The 23059-nt window shown below is 35.6% G+C and overlaps 1 protein-coding gene across 13 annotated transcripts in view; it reads right to left on the reverse strand.

The window, feature by feature from the left end:
• NEB (nebulin) overlaps positions 1 to 23059 on the reverse strand; it is a 619289-nt gene that overhangs the window by 150428 nt on the left and 445802 nt on the right. For all 13 annotated transcript variants that reach the window (XM_044074886.1, XM_044074893.1, XM_044074887.1 and 10 more), the window contains 11 exons: positions 21390 to 21494; positions 19704 to 19808; positions 18778 to 18882; positions 12613 to 12717; positions 9823 to 9927; positions 8671 to 8778; positions 5634 to 5738; positions 5138 to 5242; positions 4391 to 4495; positions 3526 to 3630; positions 1638 to 1748 (listed from right to left, as the gene is read on the reverse strand). In XM_044074886.1, the coding sequence (XP_043930821.1) occupies positions 1638 to 1748; positions 3526 to 3630; positions 4391 to 4495; positions 5138 to 5242; positions 5634 to 5738; positions 8671 to 8778; positions 9823 to 9927; positions 12613 to 12717; positions 18778 to 18882; positions 19704 to 19808; positions 21390 to 21494 (1164 nt within the window). The remainder of the gene's footprint in view (positions 1 to 1637; positions 1749 to 3525; positions 3631 to 4390; positions 4496 to 5137; positions 5243 to 5633; positions 5739 to 8670; positions 8779 to 9822; positions 9928 to 12612; positions 12718 to 18777; positions 18883 to 19703; positions 19809 to 21389; positions 21495 to 23059) is intronic.

Here is a 23059-nt window from a genome sequence, read left to right on the forward strand (position 1 = left end):
TGAAATTGTTTTGCATTGGCCTTACAGAATATACACCAAGATTCAGGCAATAATGTTATTAATTGACGTTTTTGAGTTTATCAGAGATAACATATTTATTCATTTAATTGATTAAAGCTACATATTATGCATAAAATATGACAAACAACATGGGAAAAAAATCATATGTAAAGAGTTAAAGGTGGCAGTGGTTTAAAAGTTAACCACAGGGATTTAATTAGATTCTCTGGCTCTTGATAACTTGACAGAAGTGAAAATGTTTCATCTGAAAATATCTGCCCATTTTGCAGTGCTGGGTAGTATTTAATGAAACTTCTTCTAGGATGGGTTAGAGCATTCATTTTTTTTTTTCTAAGTGTTTTTTCCCTATGTACCTGGCTACATTATCCTCCATTTAAATGGTTTCACACCTGGTCATTCTCCCACCACTGGGAAACTCTCAGCATGAGGTGAGAACCAATTGGGAAGAGGGTTGATGTAAAGCTAACTATGGAGGTTGTTGGTACATTCACTGGTATCTGACAATGTAAGTAATAATTGTATTTCTATTTAGGCTTTAACCCCACCGATACTGGCTGGTATGAACACTCACATTTTCATGGGGGGGGGGGGTGGTGGTCTGCAATGCCCAGTCAGTGCATGCCAGTGCTTTCCCACCATAACTAGCTTGAAAGCATCAAACCCACGTTCCTGGTCCAGATCATTTCAGCAAGTTGCAAACATCTGCTTCTTGGTGGTGACTGACAAACTGGGACACCCTCTCTCTCTCTCTCTCTCTCTCTCTCTCTGTCCATGTTGGGTGAACTAGCCTCAAACACTCATCACATCCTTCTCTGCCTTGCTCTTCCATTGGCTGAGACACTATTTGAACTGGGTTTGCATGGGTGATAAAGATTTATCCCTCTATGCCACACATCTGAGCTGGGTTAAACTCTTCATGAAACAGTCTCCTTCTTCATTTGGACAACTAACTGTCATAAATTCTGTTTTGGTCATGACATCCTAGCTGGTGGTGTTACAAGAGATGAAGAAAATCCTAATATGCCTGCTACTCTACAGAGGAGCCTGTTACCTGTCAAGGCAAGGCTACTCTGGCATCTTTATTGGTCATCTCTGGCAACTCAATGGATTCAAGGACCCCCCCCCCCGAAACTAAGGTGATAGACTATCCTTACAGCTCTAAGTTACTCCAAAATGAATGCAAAACTATACATATATAATATAACCAGCGAACATGGGTATTTCAAAGAAAAGTATTGCAAACAGAGAATTCTGAGTAGATTGCTTTGAGTGGGAAAAAATACAACTTAGGTTAGACCCTGCTTGATTTTAGATATGACTCTGCATTCATGTAACAGCACACTTAACATGTCCTGTGATATCAGACCTTCAGGCCTAAAGTGCAAGTCTTGTGTGTTAAGTCTCCCTTTTGTAAAATAGAATATAGCAACCTGAAATAACCAGAATCTATGTATGAAGTAAAATTTTAACATTCTAGTCCCAAAAAGGAAATGTATGAAACCTTGAATACAGTAAGGTAATAGCATATAAAACTCAGCTAGACATTAAAGAAATGGCATTTGTGTTTTTCACTTTTTAACTGATTAGCTTTTCGTGATTAGTAATTAGTATCTTACCCCGCTCAGAAGCTTGGATACTTCCTTGATATGTGATGTTTCTCGGGTCTCAGGCAAAGTTGTGAAAGCTCCATGTGGAAGTTCCTTCTTTACACGAGCTTTGTATTTGTTCTGCAGAGGAAATTTAGACAAAGACCTTACTTGTTAGATGATATAAAGTACTTTTTTTGTCCCAAAATATTTTCTTAACAAGATGCTAAATTAATTCACAAAAATGCTAGATACGCCATGCAGTAAGCACTAAAGCACTTATCATTTAATTATTGTTATTTTCTTATTTGCTAGATTTTGACTATTATTAGGCTGGATACTGTCACTTCATCTATGGACTAACATTTCAGTGTGGTACTGAACTGTTTCTTGATAAATGCAGTCGCTGTGCTATGTCTTGTAAGAGAATAAAAGCAATTATCCATGTATTCCACATCGTACAGCAGAGGGTTTCTTTTTCTAGCTAAGGCATGGGGTGCAGCAATAGAAGCACTTCCGTGCTCCTCATAAAAGCACTTTTAGAGTCTGACTACAAATCATCTTGTATCATCATCATCAGAAAATTCCTTCACAACTACTGCCTCTTATATCATGGCAGTCTTCAACCAGCTGAGACATCCTCTGCATACCATAGGATGCCCTTATAGTGTACAATGAAGCATTGCATAAAAGTGAACAGTCTGTAAGAGATATAGATCCACAGACATTTACTGCAAATAAAACCAACAAAGCTTAAATGTGTCTCCAAAAACAATGAACATTCTGCCACAAATCAACCAATTTGATATCTGAAGATCATGAATGAACATTTATCTCAAATTAGTCTTTTATGGAAGGGCAAACCCCCCTCCCACTGCTTATGATAAGCACACCATAGGTTACCACTGCTTCTAGAAAAGGCAAACACGAGTTTTTTTTGCACAAGAAAAACAAACACTTTTTCAAAACACATTAATTTTGTCTGTTGTGAACAATCAAGCAATTGTTTATCATTAGAACAAATTATTTCTGGGTTATACAGCTTGTCTGTTAAGTTTAACTCTATGCTATGAGTTAAACATTTAATAAATGCGTGATTACTTAGCATAAAATGTAAGCCTATAAACCAGACATTAAATGAGTCTTCCCTGCTGCATTTTATCTGTGCCAAAACTCCACATTTCTGAGACCGCACTAACTATTTAGGCTGGAGGAAAACATACGTGTGATGTAATCATGTTGACTAGATCTTCTCTCATCTTTATACAGCAGTAAAACAACGGTAATTCAGATGCTAGGCTGAAGAGAGGCAGACTGATTAATTTGTTAGGGGATATACTTCTTAAATAAGTCTAACTTTTGTCTGTTTTCTAGTTTTCAAACATTTCAGTTCTCCTTGTATCTTAATTCATGTTATTACCCTGTTTTATTTAAAAAAAAAAATATATATATATATATATATATATACATTCTAACAAAGGATAACAGACCCCCCCCCCCAAGTTCCCTTTGAAAGTGCACATATTTTAGTTGCACCAGTGTTCCTGTGAAGTGTTTTATTTGACATGCACAGGGTCTGAAATTACCAAAGCATGGATGGGGACTCATTGAAAAAAAATTACATTTGTCACCAGTGCAAAATGTTTATTTATTTTTTTTAATTCCCTAGTTTGCTTGCTGTTTTGCCATGTTTTCAGCAAGACTTCTTGTACACAAATGGATAATATCTTAATGTTCTCTGTAAACAAACAAGGTAACAATTTTGTGGCCCTCTCTGTAACTAAGTTTTAGACTGAAATTTATTTTTTGTAGTATGGAATAGTCTTATGACTTGCAAAAAATATCTGATCTATCTTATTCACTCAAGATCACATCTTACTGCTTGCTTATTGAAAAGAAATGTTGGAATCACTGTTACCTCGGAGACCAAGCTGCTGACAGACTTAGCATGGAGGATTTGTGGTGTGTCAGGTACGGCCTGATAGATGCCTCTTTCTTTCTCATGTTTCTCTTTGTACTTTAGCTATAAAACATAAAAATAATACATACTTATGCAAGTATTAACAGCAACAATATCAATTCCAAGATAAAACTTTAAGAAATATGAACTTGCAAGAAGCCTGATTAATTATCAGATAGACAATGCTTTTTTATGAAGTACTTCTCCCCAAGTACTGATTTTAGCAAGACCTACATGTGTTCACTGCATATCATCTGGTGGTGGTTGCTGGTAAGCATTACACATTAAAGCAAGTTGTGGAGGTTTACATTCAGGTTATATAAAATAGGAAAAGCATTATGTTACCACATCATGACAGCACATTTGCTTTTAGTCCAAAGGTCATGAAACAAGGCCTTGAGTAACCTCTCATTCATTCAAAGTATTCTCTCTCTCATAATATGAAACATAAAGGACAGGTTCATCAGTAACAATTTAGCCTAAATATTTCTGATTAAGTTAGATCTTACATGGAAATGCAATAAACTCAGCATTTTCACAAATGCCTGGATCCTTTACCTTAATACAAAATTTAAAAATACATAGTGAACACACACACTGCCTTTTTATGTTCACACTAACTGTTAAATGTATATTCTAGAATAAAAACGAATATGCAACAAATTCCCACCTTCATTGATAGGTGTTTAAGTTAGCAATAAAACTGTAAGGTGGTGCAAGGTTATACTCACATCAGCCATTATGGCATCCTTACTGGGAGTTATTCATTGGTCAGTCTTTAAGTTAGCAGTAAAACTTCAAGGTGGTGCAATATTATACTTACATCACTAGCCATTATGGCATTCTTCAAGGCCAACACAGTGTTCTTGTCATCAGTGACAGAGAGTTTACAGCCTTTCAGATGTTCTCTGTCCCACTTGTATTCAAACTGTAGAAAAAAGACACAACTTTGTTTATATGTTTTAGAAAGTATTAAAAATGTTTACATTAATAGTAAAATATTGCAGAACAAGATCTGCACAGAAAATAACAGTTAATACAAAGTGTCTGTAGCATGCAAAATGGGAATTCTGTGAAATTATTTAGCCTTTCTGGTTACTCCACAGTGTGGCAGAATGATTTCTGCTGTAGTAGTAGATACCTTATTCTAAACTATATATTTCAAAACTTTTTCTTTTTAAATTTGACATTTTACTGATTGTTCTACAGCTTAAGCTAAAGCTTTGCTGAGATGACAAGGATAGCAAATAATTTTTAGGACATTTTGAATAGCCTTTTCAAAAATAGTGAGGACTGATTCAATAATTATTTTTTCTCTTGTCATGCCCTGGCAAAATTAGTTTTGATGTAAATGATCACCACATAAATGCATGGTTAGATGGTTAGTGACTTACCAGTCTCCATATTCCTTTTCTTATCTTACAATGTCTGGCATCGTATGAGATACTACCCTTTATCCATATAGACTGTATTTACTAGTGACACTTAACCTATCAAGAAATGTTTTGCTTTAAAGTTGAAGATAAAACTATTTCAAAGCATGACGTCTAGACGGATAACTCAAACTTACGTCACTCTGCTGCAGGGTTGCCCTCTGGTTGTTAATGAAATCTGGTCTGTCAACAGTCCATTGCCATTTAGCTTTGGTTGCTTCATACTTCTTCTTGTAATCAAGCTGGAAAAGAATGTAATGCAACAGATGAACTCACATGGGGGTAAATGTGAAACAGATATTGTATTTGCAATTTATCAAAATAATATACATATATATATATATATATATATATATATATATATATATATATATATTAACATCTTAAGTTCATAGGCAAACATGAGGCTAGCTGCCTTTTTAAGCCTAGCCAATTTCCCTTTCAAGGGTGTGAATTAAGCTTTGTACCTAGTGACTGTGAGGTAAACACCTTAACCATTATACCAACCCCAACCCCCTATATTAATTGACATTCTTAAGAAGCAAGACAATAATAAAATGGATGCATGCTTTTCAAAGTATAACAGTTGTCAAAAGTAATAAATATGAACAAAGAAATCTAAACTAAACTTACATTACTGATTGCCTTGTAGGCTTCTTTGGCGGTTTTGATTTCAACTGCATCGGGTAACAAATTGCAGTTTGCCTTATTCTTTTCATACAGTTCTTTGTATTTCAGCTAAAAGAAAAAAAGAGAAAAATAAATCACTTTTAAGACTGTAATGTTAAATTAATCGCATTGCTAAGAACAATATACTAATGATATAATTAGAAATGTTGCAGTTTATGTGTTCAAACATGTCCTGTAGTGTGCGTCCTGGATGCAGGTATCATGGCCAGCACAGGTACATGACTGAACTTTTCTGTCTTAAGCCACAAGAATTAAATCCTGTTATAGTATTTCTCTCATGACTGCACCACCAAACTTTGGGGATGGGGGAGAGCTATGTCCAGCTGTGCTTTTGTGTTTGGTTATGACTGTTTATTTCTGCTTGGCAGAATTTTAAGGTTTGGTCATTTCTGCCTCTATATGAATTCTTATACCATGGATAAATAACTGAAATGTCCTTTATTCACTCATTACTGACCCTTACCTACTGACTTGGAATTCTGCAATGATGTGTAAAGAATTTGCTACAATCATGGAATCACCATAGATTTCTTGGCTGTGTTGTCTCCATTTATGTCTGCTGGTGAATTTACTAACTTTACCATTTATTATAAAGAAGTTACAAGGTTGTTAGACATGTTAGAAATTTTCATTTTGCTGGAAGAATGTTACTAGGAAACAAAGGTTTGAGGCTGGGATCAGGTAAGGGTAGGAACACACAGAAACCTCAATGTTTCCCTTCCTAGTCATTATGGCCTCACAACGCTGGCATTACATGTATGCAAATGTATTACCATACTGACTGGACTTCATTTCACAGCAGAAATGCAAAGCCTTAAAGATTTGTCTCTATTTCCCAGCCTACTTCCTGAGTTCTACTAACTCCATGTACCTGTTCCCAGTAGTACAACAATACTCATACCATATCTCCCTGACTGTAAAGATTAACTCTTATTTCATACTTTGCATCAAATTTTACTGCTTGTTGTTAGACAGAACTGACTCATTTGAAGACAAAATGGCAAAAAACTCACTATGGTATATTGTCAAAGGCTTTCCTATTCTATATCAGAACAAGTTAGCATAAAGCAAAATAATGTGCAGTTCTTCACATTTGTGCCTTACACTACCTACCTTTTTTATGCATACATTAGCTCACAAAATATACAAACATAAAGCAATGAGAACAGAAGGCTTCCTATCAGCATATCGTATCTGTTAAATTGTTGAGGTTAGCCCCTTAAGCAACTGCCCCCCTCCTGATTTTTGTCTTCTGTTCCATGCCTTCTGTGGCACAATGCACTCATCCAGTTAAAAAAAAAGAAAACACTTTTTTCATGAATATCTGATTAAGGTCCTTCTATCTTTTAGCTTTAAACACTCTTACACTATCCCCTTTATAACTATGTTTTAACAGGATGTGTGATGTGACAATCATATTGCGGAGATGGTGTAATATTCTTAGTATGAGGTGTGACAATTGAAACCACAGGAGTGGGGCAATGGGGTAAACTGGTGCTGCTCTACTCCCATCCATTTCCCTCCTTCCCAAGCTGATATGTTACACTGGGGGTTGCTGTGGCCAGACTGTGGCACTTAATGTTTGCCCCTCCTATAGACCAAACATACTCAGGTGTCACTAAAGCATTACAGTTTTGAAATGATTTGTAAAACCCAATGAAAAGCATGATAAAAAAGAAAGTTGTGCTGAGGATAAATGACCCTGCAATGCAGAGTCTGTAAAAAAGGGGAGGAAAAGAAAAGGATGTGGAAATTGTGGTCTATTTTGTAACTGCAATTAGTACGCTTGTAAAAGCAATCTGATTCTTCTACTGTTTCACTATATATGTGGTGATGCATTATTTTATGTATAGATTTGTGTTATGTTCTGTTATTCCTTTGGTCATGACTACCCCCCCCCCTTAAAAAAACTCCTTAAAGTCTCACAGACAATCTTAGGTATGTCTCACTATAACACATGGAAACTGAAGAAGCACTGATCTTTTGTGCAGATCAAAATTTGTCTTAATTGAGAGGTGGACCAAGATCTACAACATCTAAGGGGTTTACTATCATTTGTGCGAACGACATTCTGTCGGCAGTTATGCTGCCAAAATCAGAATGTCATGCACAAAATGTAAAGTGTATTGGTTAGTCAAATACACTTATGCGAATGCAGTACTGCATTCACATAAGTGAGTTTGACTATATTTACAGAGATTGCGGTACAGTAGTGATTGGAAATTCATCCATATCCCCACTGTAATGCGATCTTGGAGTTGGAATATATTAGTAGCAGGGGGTGTCGGGGGCACAGCCCCCACAGGGGGGTGCAGGGGGCTTGCCCCCCTGCAAAAACGTGTTATGTCGTATAGGAGTTTGATTTATATCAGCTCCTATACGGCTATCACGTGACATTTTCAGCGACAATGTTGACTCAAATGTGTCGATCATTTGGGGTGACATTGTGTACGTTTGAAAAGTTTGGTTTCGGTTTAACTTTTTATTATTTTGAACGGCAAATGTTTTGCCATTCGAAATAACAATAGCAAACCCATCTAAAGATACAATCCTGATACTCAGGATTTTGGTTCCAATATTTCCAGAAGCAACGAGACATAAAATGGTTTTGGAGACAAAAGCAGTCCCTAATTAGGCAAGAGGGATTCTCAAATATATTTAACTTTAGAATTTTATTTTCAGAAGTGAATGAGGCATAAAATATAAGCAATGTACATGGTTTCACCTTCTCCAGTGTTAGGGCTATCTTGGTGCACACCTGGGGTACATGGTTCCCAGTGAAATATTAGCATTCATAATTATGCATTATCTTTTCAACATTATCATGCACAGAATCATTAGAATGCATTTATAGCTCTAAGGATTCTTGTATAAACAGTATAAGTTTGAAAGGTTACTTGCCAACAATGAATCATCTTAATACTGCAACATACTTAGGTTTACATCATTTTATTGCAGGTATCCAGGAAAAGATACTTACCAGACTGATTTTGTCCTTGACTGCACGCATGTGTAACAATGTTGGAGTATCATGAACCATGGTGTAACCTTTGGCTTTGTTCTGGTTGTATTCCAGCTTGTAAATGATCTGTAAACAGACAAGTATTTTATGAGACAATAATTCACCATGTTTGAACAAGAAAGTATTTTTGTCATACTGAAAAGATAGAGTGCTTAATATATAAGTATGTTAACTGAATGTGTCCATTTTTATGACTTTTTCCAAGCTGCTACAAAAAATAACAAAGGCATTGTCTACTTGTTTGAAAAGTTGAAAAGTAACACACTCATTACAGTATCGCAAATGGTAGCAGACATGGCAGAAAGAACCTTCTAAAATATCTTGCCCTGCCATCCTATGTCTACCTGGTTGTTCTTTCTCTGACCTAAGAGAATTTTACAACCTCTCATAACCACTAACTGCAAATATCAAGTTTAATAGTATTCTAACTATGATTCTTTAAGTGATGCAATGCAGGTGATAAAATCTCTAAACAAAACCTGAAACTGCCTCCATTAGGATGGCAATAAGTGAAATGGTGCACAAGTTTTATACCAGGTCTGCCATTTCTGAGTAAGGCTCATCTTCCTGGTTTTCTTCCATTACAAAAAAAAAAAAAAAAACTCCCACAACGTGTTCATGGACAACAGGAGGGAAGGAGAGTCCCTACCTCAGTCCTGATCTTGGCAACACTAGCACTACTAGTGGCAAATGTCACAACTGTTCTAAAGTGCCAGTCACATAAACATTGCTGGATACTTAAAGTTAATTGCAAGTACAATGTTGATAGTATGTGAATGATATCATGCAGGTGGTTAAAAGAAAAAAAATACCACATTTGGAAGATTTGCCATTAAACTAACACTTTTAATACTATAAATAATATTTTAATTATTTGTTTTCTCAAACAAACAGTACTAAATGTAACTAACAAAGCTGCTTACCATTATACTTTTTATAGCATTTATCTTAGAAACTATGGTTTATGGATAATTTCTGACTTTAGACATTCAGTCATATCACACAGCCCTTGGATAACAACAAAAGTTGCAGGAAAATGACAATATGTATCTAGATAAAATTAAGCATGCCTACTGATAAATGTCTACTTAATGTATGCATTGAACTCACATCACTTATCTGTTTGCTGGCCTTGTGAGTTCGCTGGTTTTCAGGAGTGTCCAGGACTGTTGTGTATTTGTCTTTTTCTCTTTCGTAGTCCTCTCTGTATTTCCACTAATAAAAAATGAAAAAGGTAATCAAAGCAGAAAATCAGCTTAATGCACAAGTGAAGTAAAATTTGTAACATTTTGTATTACATAATTGGTGCTGCTTACAGCCAGTTTAACAATGCAAAAACACATTGATTACATGTTAATTATCTGATCAGGCATTAAAATGACTCAATAACATGATTTTTTGCCAGGAAGGATATAAAATGAATAGTGAATCTGGGCCTTACCTACGCTTCATAGAATCACTGGTGTTTGAGGGGCTTTAGTTAAAAAAATGTCATAGTGGAGGGTTTTGCCCTTATCTCAAATATTGTATGACTATTGAGTTGGTTTATAATTTTGGGATGGGGATGGAATCCCCCATATGGGGGACACAGGATGGCATCCCCCCTGCAGAAAAGATTTTGTGTGTTTTTTTTGGGGGGGGGGTTGACTCATCATTAGGGTTACCACCTCTCCCTCTTTGTGAGGGACAGTCCCTCTTTGGACAGTTGTGTCCTGCGGAAAAAACTAAAAAATGGCAAATGTCCTGAGATTTTAGGAGAAAAAATATTTCCCAAGTTTTCTTTAATAGTTACATAAAAGTTATTTTGCATCTGAAACACCTAATGTTATATGAAATAGCAAAAGCAACTCAAATGCTATAAGAATAACCTTTTAATTTGTCAAAAAAGTAAAGTTCTGTCCTTTGCACTGGCTGTTGGTATGTTTTGTCCTGCAAAATCTCATGTTTCTACAAAAAATGTCCCACTTTGGACATTTGAAAAGGTGGCAACCCTAATTTTAGTGTTTAACTTTTGATGAATGGTGAGTCAACAAAAACTTGCATTGCTACAACTTTCAATGTCTACCCTATAGAACTTTGAGCTACTTGCACATGTAGAAAATTGTCTGATTGTAAATACAGTGCCTAATGTGTGTTATATTCAGTAAATATTACAGTAAAACATAGATACATCAATATGTAATTTTAGTCAGGGCATTTTGTATAAATCATAATGACTGCATTAAATGAAAATCAGCCTTGACATTTTTATATCCTACCAAGGTCAATTACTGAATTTTAATGAGATTCTGGTTTATTGCTAATACTTGTATTTTGCAACTAGTATACAACATGAAATATAAATTACGTACTGAATCAGTAGACCCTGCTCCTTGGCTCATTTGTCACAGATTCAGTATTTACCAATAGGTAGCTTAATTTGTTTGTTTGTATTTTATTCTTTTAAGATATAATACTGGATGTGGGTGAAATGTTTATGTACATGTGATATGTTATTTTATCTGGACTGAGATGCATTATTACAAAATATTTTAAGATACAATATAGTTTTCCTTTGTTCACTGATGCAGTAAAGGGAATATACTCTTTTTGCTTTCTCAGTGTTACTTGGAGCCTTTACCATCTATTTAAATACATATGTTGATGGAACGAATACCATTAAATCATGTTATTTGAGTAAGAAACAATACTGTTTATGTAAATGAGAATTCATTTCAAATGTTAGTGTCTTTCACACTTGCTTTAGATGTACATTTAGAAATTTCTGAACAGAGAATGTGCTATTTATCGGAACAATACTATTATCATTCAGTGCAAGCAATCATATCTGCTAAATGTTAATATGGATAGAAAAGAAGTGTTCATTTGAATATGCGTACATGCTTAATAAATACTACCACTTAGCAGCCTGTACAGACATTTTCAAAGATTTAGATGCACAGCTATATATATTTTAATTATACACAAACAGTTTGCATGCAGAACATGCACACCAACACTATTAGTTTACAAAACTAAAGAATTATGAAAAGAAAAGAATCTTATCTGATGTACTAACTATTGTGTGCATGTGCATGTGTGCATGTGCATGTGTGCATGTGTGCATGTGCATGTGTGTATGTGCATGTGTGCATGTGCATGTGTGTATGTGCATGTGTGTATGTGCATGTGTGTATGTGCATGTGTGTCTGTATGTCTGTCTGTGTATGTGTCTTATGTGTGCATGCGTATTTTCAGTGATGGTTCACACCACCGGGTGGCTAGCCCTGTCATGGCTGTTCTTCCATACCGTGCACACTCACACACACTTAAACCTATGGTCAATTGAAACAGTCCAATCCACCTACTGCATGTCTTTGCAATGCACCCAGAGGAAACCCACTCAAACACATGGAGGACATCCAGACTCCACACAGAAGGCACCCCAGCCAAGAATCAAATCGGGGACTCTCTTGCTGTGAGGTGACAGTGCTAACTGCTGCACCACTGTTTACCACTAATAGTTTCAACATCCTACCTGAAGGACTTTGACCGACTTTCAGTTTGTTGTTCCCTGTATTGATGTGTTGCATTTCATACCACATACTCTCTTTTATGGTTGGTGATAGCTAATAGCTGTTCTTGTACAAGGTAAATCAGTTCAGCACTGACATGCTAATTTTCCATTGCATATGAGAGATCGGGAAGTGTATGCTAAATAAACTTACTGCAAGAATGTATCATGTATAAGAGTGATATATATGCATGTACATTTCATTATACAACACAAATCAAATCCCACCAGTAAGATGTTAAACAGATGTGCTGTGTCTGTTACTAAACAGTAGCTGAGGAGAAACTAATATAATGCAGTTTAGACGTGCAGTTAGACAAGCTGACAGTTGTTCGCTACAGTTTTACCTTGCTCCACATGCCTGTGTTGTAGAGTGCAACCAACATGTCAGGTCGAAGAATCTCATTGCATCCTTGCTGTAGCAACAGCTTGGCGCTAGACTTATATTTTTTCTGTCAACAGAGAAACACACCATGCAGAGAGTAACAGAAAAAAAAACATGAAACGAGATAACAGCAGAGAGTGTAATTCTGGAGCTCACTCACTGTAGTGAGATTCACAGCCATGCTGAATGTACTTTTGTAATGGCAAGTCACTGTGCAACAATTTGTCTTCTATAAGACAGTACTGCACTTCATATTTGTGCTGTGAGAGAAATTAATTATCTTTTTTATTTCATATTATTTGCCTGGTGATATAGTATTCTGGGTTATAAACTGGCATCATACTTATTGTGTAAAAGCCATTTCATTTCATTTATATTTTAACTATAAATAGTAAAAAACAACCTGCATACATGTTAAATGCTTATTATGTACCCAATCTTGTTAAAATAAGGGCCGTACAAAAGTACATAGAGCAAAGCAAACTCACTTATTATACGTTTTTGTACAGTTTGAGTGGCAAAAACACAAGGAGAAGAGAGAAGGACTGGAGAAATGTCATGATGAAAATATCATGACATTTTATTTTAAGAGAGTCTCAGATGCTACAGTTGACATCCACGGCAACAGGAAAGGTGCAGCTTAGGAGAGCACCTGGTCACTGCTGCTATTACCTGGCTAATCTGTTTGCTTGCATGTTTGGCCAGCAGGAATCTAGGCTCATCCAAAACAACGTTGTACTTATCTTTCGATTTCTCAAAGTCAGCTCTGTATAATCTCTGGTCAGAATATCAAATTGTGTTATAGCCAGAAGAGAAAACACTTGCAAAACAGTGCAACCATACAATAGATCACATTCATTTTTCTCTACACGTAAGCTTAAATAAACTAATTAATAAACAGTACTTATTTCTGATAAAAGTAAGTCATTTTGTTTGACTTCAACCTACATCTGTCACTCTATAGTCTTGAATAACTCAGGATACATAGAAGCATGTGTGTGTGATCCTATCCAACACAGCAGTAATTATCTGCCTCCCAGTGGCCTTGGCCTGTTCTACATCAGGGAGTGTACACTTCAGAACAGGCTGTGCACTACTGGTATAGCGAAAGAGTGGCAACTGGTACACCAGGGCTTGCTGTTAGGTGAAGAAGAGGATTTGGCGGTGTGGCTTATTTTTCATCTATCCCAACCTTCAGCCTCCCATAGTCTCATACTATTGGTTAAGATGTTCATTAAGCTATGCATCCATGCTATGCTGGCATAGAATTACCATATATTTGTATCACTCTGTGTCATATATCTTTCTAGCTTTATCATAGAGACTTCCCCACAGTTCTGCTAGGAAATTATATCTAATTCTGGGCATGACATGGATTCCTAGCTGCCTTTGTAGAGGCACTTGCAAATATACTGAGCTTTAAAGGCATTAACTTCTTTCGTGGCTCTGTTAAGCCTGTGCCACAATATATACCTAAGTAACTGGTATTTTACATAATTTAATAATTCCTGTAAAAACTATTTAGCAAATACAATGACTCATGCAACATTTTGCTAGTACCCTATACAATAATAAAGCCCATTTTAAACATGTTGTAAAACTCAACATTTTTACACTAAACACTTTGAATACAAACACAGATTCAGTCACAATAGTATGTAATGAATTTATAATTTTCTTATTGTCACTATATTCATTACCATGGGAAGTTTTTTAAACAGAGCATATCTTTAAGATCCTTTAAACGTTTTTTTTAATAAACATAACATTTCTACACACTTAGCAATCATCTCCACACTTGTTACCCCTTGATCTCAATCATATCTCAGTTCCAACAAGAAAGATTCAATTTGAGCTCCCCTTCTTTAGTCTAGATCTTTTAATTGGCTAATTATTTCCTCTCATTCTTTTAAGAACCACCTCACCCCCCTTTCCCTTTCTGCACTTCTCCTGCTACCTTATAATCTCCATTCTTCCCCAGTTTTAATTTATTTGTTAACCAAGTAAGTGAACTGATGGTTCTTGGGCTGTTTTCAGCCATGAACCAGGCCACAGGGGCAAAGATAAATACAACATATGGATAATTTAGTGTATCCAATTGACCAGCATATTTCTGGAGGTGGGAGATAACGAGAGAACCTGGAGAATACTCACATAAATATGGAAAGAACACACAAAGGACAACATAGCCACTGAACAGAGGTCAGGGCTGAACCCGGAACTGTGAGACAGATATCTTACAAATGAGTCACTGGGCTGCCATGATTTAGACTATTTCATCCCCCTTGAAGTATGCATAATCCAATCCCATAATTCTTCACTCTTCTGACATCCCTCTTCTTGTCCTTCCCTACTAAATGCCTTTCTAGCAAGGTATTCCCTACTTCTCCAAGAACTGCTATACATCTCCCAACATTCCCTACACACTGGCATTCTCACATCACATGATAAAGTCCTGCAACCTTTCTGCTTCACCTCCATTATTTCGCATTTACTTCCACCTTACAAATACCATGTAGGCCAAGATGTTGCCTATGCATTTAATAATGATTAAATAATACGTCTGTAATACACCTAACTGAAAAAAAAAAAAAAAAAACAGCATTACCTTTCTCATTTTCCATACTTTCTCTCAGTTTTTCACAATAAGTTGGTTTAGCAGTTTTTTGTTCCAAAGTGTTTCCAACCTCTTCATGGGCTGCTAACTTATTTTTTCATCACAACATCTGTAAATAATTTCTTCTTTCTCTTTTTTTTTCACATAAACCATTCCTTTTAGAGGTGCTATCGCCTTCCTTTCATTTCCTCCCCATCACATCATACTCCTGACCTGCAGATAACTCTGAAAACTGCTCTAACTGCAACTATTTAAACATGCACATTTTTTCATTCTCCCTCTCGTTAACTGACTGACGTTTGATCCCATTTTCTTTCGATCTCATATTTTCTTTTTTCATACCTACAAACCTTATTTTACTTATATTTTACTTATATTACCCATGTTCCTCACATTATGCAAGTAATAGTGCCCGACAGGGTGAGCATGGGAAAATAACAGACCTTCTAGGAGTGGGGAAGTCCTCCACCACTGTAACACTCCGCCTGGATGGCATTTTTTATTCTTAGAAAATAAACTGTGTAAAGCTACATTGCATTTATTTTATTATTAATACATTCATATATACATTTTATATTTTTATGTATGATTATTCTGCTTAATATTTCAAAGTTACACAGTATTTAATAAATAAGTCACAACGTCTACTCAGCACCCCCATAATGTAAATATTACCTATGATACTTGTGTGCCTATGCAATCAGCAGCCTATAACTTCAAATGGAGTGATGTTATAATCCACTGTTACATTATCTATGAATAGAAGCTGTTGTGATGATATGTAATATGGATCTTGGTCAACCATCTGCACTGAATTTGCAATGAATTACAGTGTCTCTGCCCTGTAGAAGAGGCAGAAGTTGAAAAGGATCCCAGAAACAGTTCACTCATCTAGTTAATAAAATGCAATAACATAATTTAGTATAATGCTTTGTTCCTCCAAAGTTTTTCTCATATTTCCTTTCACTTCTTTCCATATTCTGACACACCTGTCAGCATGCCTTCTCCAACTTTTCCTTCCCCTGTTTTCTAGCCATCCGCCTTTCATATTCATTTCTTATTCTATCTTCCTCATCTTCTCACATTCCATATGCACATTCCTTGAAATATGGCAGCCCCAAGTTTTTCTACTGTTAGTATTTCACTATACAGCCTTGGTCTTATTCCATCTTACTCATAAACTATCACTGCTTTTTGCAGGATACCATTTTACTTTATCTCTCATTTGGTATGTGATTCATATACAACTTTCAACATAATTTCCTGTTTACAAACTCAGTCTTGTCTGCTAACTCAAAATTTAACTGTTTACATTTACTAAGCAACAATAGTATCTCACCCAAGGTCTTTTAACAGTTCATTTTCACTTTCTTTTGTTCACTGCATTCCCCACTCTCACAATTAAGTATGTCAGCTTAACCAGTATATATGGGAACTCTGTATACCTCTTCTCAGCCTGAAATCTCCTCAAAATGCCTAAGGTCCTCTAACAGTCCCCCTTCAACTTCCATCAGCTTCTCTGTTAGGAAGATATAATCATCTACAAACATATATAAAGTAGACCACCACCTTCAGCCAGTTCCTCCTAAAACTTCTTTCAGTTCTGCTGTGTACCACTCCAATACCAGTAGCAATGACAGGGGACACCTCTGCCTTGTACAGCACCCTAGTTTAACCCCCTCCCCTCAGCATCACCATGTTCAACATTACCCCAAAACCTGGATTACTATAAAGGATTTTAACTGACATAATAACATATTTATTTTATTAGAAAATGCATAGTGAACTAAACAGTGAAAAAACTGCTTGATGTTGAAATGTCAAGTTTTACAGTAAAAATCATGAAATCATGGTAGCAATAAATATACATTTTGTGTTTATACCTATACTGCATTTCTCAAGATAGTTCCTTTTAATATATGAATTTCCAAGATGTCATACATCACTTAAGGCACAAAAATGTAAAATGGAGTAAATTAATAGTAAAGCTGAATACCAAACAGCTGTGCAGTGCACTAGAAACAACAGATTTGTTATTGTAGTTTCAGGGTTCATTAAAATGTTTCTATTTTTATAGTTATGACACATAAACTTTATTTAGATGGATGATAATCCTTAAATAGCACCTGGATCGGGGATCAAACCTCAGCTGAACTGCTGAGCTCAAGGGTGGTTATTGTAAGGTACTGCATTTTGTTGCACTAGTGTGTGTGTTCAGCCCTTAGGGTTACTGCCTGTGACTAGCCACTTTGCAATACCTCCTGAGCATTAGGAACAAGCCAGACATAAAGGAGATCTGATGAAAATTCTTTGCATATTGGAGGAAACAAGCGTAGTAATTGTACTATTACATCACAGGAAGATTTCCCAAGTACAAGGATTTTAGGCCTCAGACAACTGGCAGACTCAGGCAGTACAGACTACTCAAACATTATGTTTGGAATTACTGCAGTGGTTGAAACAGAATTTGATGGATGTGCTTAGTCATTCTGGATATCCTAGATTTACTGTGGTGAATATGGACTTTGGCTTTCACTAGGAAAAAGTAACCAACTGCAGTGAACCAGTATTAGACAGACAGACAGACTGGGCACCTGTTAGCACCTGCTAGACAAGACTATAATGAATCATATAGCTGTTGGACATGCATGCTGTTTTTTTGTGGGGTGAGGATGGATTAGAGATAGAATGGTAAATATACAATACCATATAGGGGTAGAATGGTAACTCCACAATACCATATAGGGGTAGAATGGTAAATGCACAATACCATATAGGTAGGGATTAATCTTGAACAGGGAATGCCTAGGCTCATACTAAGGGCACCACACAGGCTTGTTCCTGCTTGTAATATTTAGATGTTAACAGTGAAACACAGTTTAATAAATGTCTCCTATGCTTTCTCATACACCAGCTAAAAGACTGTGTGAATAGGTAGGAACAGGAACAAATAAAATCTTAGTAAATTAGGTAAGGAGCAACAGCAAATCATTACAGGCAAACCTGTCCTCTGCACAGACTCCAATCCAATCCACCAAAGGAGATAAATGGCTTCTCCTAAGTTGTGTAACTTAGAGTATGTTGTATATTTTAAGGGGTATTGGGAGTGCAGTCCCAGTATATTAATCTATAACACTCAACCTGGGTGGCATTATATCTATAAAAATGTTGTTCCAGTACTTACTGGATGTAATGAGATTATACTTGATAAGTCATTTGAAAATGCTGGGCTCTCTGGGGCAGGATGGGTACTCAGTAAAATACCTATGAATGTATGAGGAGCCAAGGGCATTTCATGATATTTATATCTTCCATCATCAATAAAGAAAGGATTCAGGAAATAGATTGTTATACCTCCTATAACCTGAGTGAGGCAGAAGTGAGCTGGTGAAGGAAACAAAGAGAATGAATGCAAAACACAGGGACTAGAGAAGGATATCCTCATGGTTAGAGTCCTTTAACTAGTGCAGGGCTGATGATGACCGACTGTGCAAGTTCAATTCATCTTACCTCATTGACAAGCTCGGCTGCGTACTTGCAGTGCCTCACGATAGGTGTATCGGCTTCACACTTGAACTTACCCCGCTCCTTCTCATGTGACTCACGATATTTATACTACAAAAGGAAGAAAATACTCATTAGAAATCTATGCATATAGATCTGCTAAAAAAAATGTCATTGATGAAATGCTCCTATGATATATATGTATGTGGCTGTGTAATTCATATGTGAAGAGAAGAAGGTAAGAAATACATAAAAGAAGATATTATTACAACTTAGGTTTAAATAAAATCCAGACAGTAAATCTTTACAGCAATTTAACGGTTGAAAGACATTGAAATTTGCATCCTTTTCATATGGTCATTACTGTTGTTATTAAAATATGGCAAGCATAATTGCTGATTAAAGCATAACACATAGTAAGATATGCAAGAAAAAACAAATTAGTTAAAAAGGGGACCTGCAATACCTCTGCGATTTTAAGGCAATGTCTTTTCAGTTGTTGAACAGTTAGTTCTCTATGAATTAGGAAATGAATGCATATTATTTTATGATTTATATTTCTGCTTATGCGGTAAGGTAAATAAAGGTAACTGATTCATCAAAGTTTTATTATAATAAATTTCTGGCTTTACAAGGGGAAATAGTCATAACTAGCAGATACACAATACATATACACATGTCCTCTGCTGGAGAGGTACTTCTCTTGAACTTCAGTTTATTATATCAATCATTCATTTTCCAGTTACCATCTTTATCCAGTTCAGGATCTGGGGGCAAGCCAGTACATCATTGTAAGTATTAGGATATATAAAGTGATTTTTTTTCTTGAACATTTTTGTCTGTGACTGGTAACTGGTGATAAGTCTAGGAGGAACAGCGTGATTTTCAAGAACACATGTTATATTTTATAATAATTCTTTTAAAATACATACCATACTATACAGCTGAGTGTTTTGCCCAGCCAATACAAGGTCAGGAGTGTCCCAGACATAGCATCCAACTCCTTTCAAAGATTCAAGGTCTTCCTTGTATTTGAACTTCACGACGGAAGAAAAAAAGAAACTCAGTGTTAGCATAATATAAATTATAATATGCACAATGTATGCCTAAACTACAATATTGAATAAAACTTTAACAGAACTACATAAAAGTATTCTGTTTTACAATGCAATAATTAATAGCTGCTAGTAAGGCTTTCAGATGCATTATATCATGAATCTACTTCATAATGTCTTCTTGAATCTAACTTTTTCTTAATCAGGTGATGCTCAAAAAAAAAAAAGATGTCTCATACAGCCATACATCCACAACTCTACGTGTAGAAAAATCCCTACATCAGTTGTATCTGTTATGACATTTATCAGTAATGGGTAGTTTATAGCTCAGATTCAGACTTGTTTAACAATTAGGTTCATAAATTATAAATCATTTACTTTTTATTTTAACATTAGTAAATGTTTATTCCCAGCTAGGCCAGTAGTTAATTTCTGATTTAAATAAGTGGGTAGGATTAGGGTTACAATATAATGAAGTAGGAGCCAAGTTAGCATTTTGCAACTCGTCAGCTTTACAGCTACGATATACTATGCCATACAGTTTTCCAGTCATAATGCTGGAACATCATTTATCATTCTATCCCGTAAGTTTTCCCCGTATAAACACTGGATCACATATACCCTTCTTGCTGCTTCTGCCGTCAGGTTTCAGTTCTTCACACAGTACTGTTTTTTAAGTCCATTTACTGTTTTGTAAATCTCATAACACCAAACCAAGGATACTGTGTTCAAAAAAATTCTTCTTGGTGTTTTGTAAACCTGTTCATGTATTCCTTTTTACCTCAACTGTTTTACAACCTAAGTAATGAAATGTAATTGTCACCACTGCATAAGCAATATACATCACAGCAGAAAATCTACCACTTGATAATGGTGTGTCTTGGAATTCAATTTTCATAATCCCGTCTTGCTGAATTAATCAGTCTATGAATGCTTTCTCATCTGTCCATAAATGCTTTTTATTTGTTTGATAAACTGCAGTACTGTATTTCCCAGCTTTGCAGGGTTTCTACATTTTCCCTGTATCTCTATGGTTACAGGATTAGAGGTACATATACCATCTGTCAAAAGTTCAATTTATCTTTTTTGTTTATATGGGACATGTGCATGTGCGCATGCTCCTACAAACAATTTGGAAGATTGCTATTTCATCTATGGCATGTTTTTGTGATACAGAAAGATACAATACTTTTAGAAAAAAATGTGGATTCAAGAGGCACATGTAGTCTGTACAAAGAAGGTACCCCAGCTGAGAAATAAATTGGAGAATCAATAACATTGACGCAAGGCTGCTAAACACTGGGCCCTGACAACCATAAGATAATTTTCTGTCAAATTATTACTTCTCATTTCTATGTGTTATTTCAACTTTTAGCATTCATTAAACACATCTGAATTTAAACCTAATAGTGGTTTCTTAATTACAAATCTGAGTTTTATACACAAAGGCCTAAAATCTATGACTTAGTAATCTTTGAGGTCTAATTCAGTGTTAAGCACAGCATTTACTCACTTATGTAAAGCCATAATAAAGTATAATGAGAAAATCAAATTGATACATACGTCGCTAACATTATCTGTCACCAAACGATGGTGGAAGTGTTCTGGTCGATCTGGAATGTTGCTCCATAACCCAAGCTGGCTAATGTATTTCTCCTTGTACTTTACCTGGTATAGGGAAAAAAAGTATGAAGAATCAGAGATGCTGTTATGGCTTAGAACAATTATGATAGTTATTTTCATTACTGAGTGTATTAGTATGTTCCGGAAGTAAACTATTATGAGTAAAAATATGCTGCACTGTGGGATAATTAAGAAAGACACAATGGATATCACAAAGGAAAGTTAACATAAAATCAAAGCTGCCTGTTGTATCACAGTGCGACTTCATCTTTTCAAATAAATCTTAATGTGGAATTGTTGTTAAATAAATGATACTGCTAATGCACATGCAGTATTTGAATGTTGTTAAAAATGCCAACCCATGCCTAACACAAATTAGGACTGAGTTAAAGACTACTAATGAAGTCTTATTTTAAAGACAAAAGTGCGGTGTAACAGTTAAGTGTTTATGAGATTACGTGGTACAGCTTTGGCTTAAATAAACACAAAGTCAAATTTTTATTACTGGCGGGTTGGCATGATTTCTCCTTCCGAGTGCCTTTTTGTTGGATTTCTTGTGGTCAATATTGAGCATTTTTCTCCTTTTAACTTACTGACTGAGTTAAGACATTTGGATTATTTTAAGTGACATTAAAACAAAGTAAGTTGTCTCTTTATGTATGGTAAGTTTTCCAAAGTCACTGCTGCTTCTTGTAGTAAATGTTCCTGTTTTACTAGTCTAATACACTGAAATCAGACAACAACAGTTATATCAGGCATTATCGACATTCCCTTTAGCCATATTTTCTTACATGACCTTTCCAAAAAGGAAAAGAGACATGCTGTGCTATTTTATAAATTGTTGATTAGGTACAAAAGGAGATACTGTCCCAGTGATATTTTATAAATTAATATGATTTTGGAAAAACAAGTACTACACCTGCCATGTTTTACAAATGGGTAGGCTTCTATGAAAACAAATGATGTGCTGTGATAGTTTCTGAATGGATCTGCATTTATAAAAAACAGATAATGCACCAGTGAACTTTTATAAAATGGGTATACAGGCATGGAAATAAATATGTCGCCTGTGTTTTAGAAATGCATGCACACATATGAAAGCAAACACTATACCTGCAATGTTTTACTAATGGATGCACATATATGAAAACAAATAGCACACCTGTTGTATTTTACAAACAAGTGTGCAGGTACAAAAAATGTTGTTAGTGTGCTGTTCTACAAATAGGTTTTTGTATAAGAAGACACACGCTGCTCCTGTGATGTTTTATAAATGGTGCACACATACAAAATAAATGCTGTAGCTGTAATGTTTTACAAACAGATAAACGTTTTTATAACAAATACTGTGTTTCTGATGTTCTATAATTGTGAGTAGATATGAAAATAAACACTGTGCCTCTTTTAGTAAATATATTACAAGTACTGCACCCATGCAAGAGCAGTGTTGCATTACTGTTTTAAAAAAATATACTGCAGTTCTATGATTAGACAAAATGTCAATCAAATACTTGTGAACCATGTAACCAGCAAAGTATACCAGAATATCTTTTACTAGAAATGGACAAAATTTCCATTCTAATAGTTAATATGCTTTAATATGACATTAT

This window comes from Protopterus annectens, chromosome 6.part0, assembly GCF_019279795.1.
Source record: "Protopterus annectens isolate FY-2018-M chromosome 6.part0, PAN1.0, whole genome shotgun sequence".
Lineage (NCBI taxonomy): Eukaryota > Metazoa > Chordata > Ceratodontiformes > Protopteridae > Protopterus > Protopterus annectens.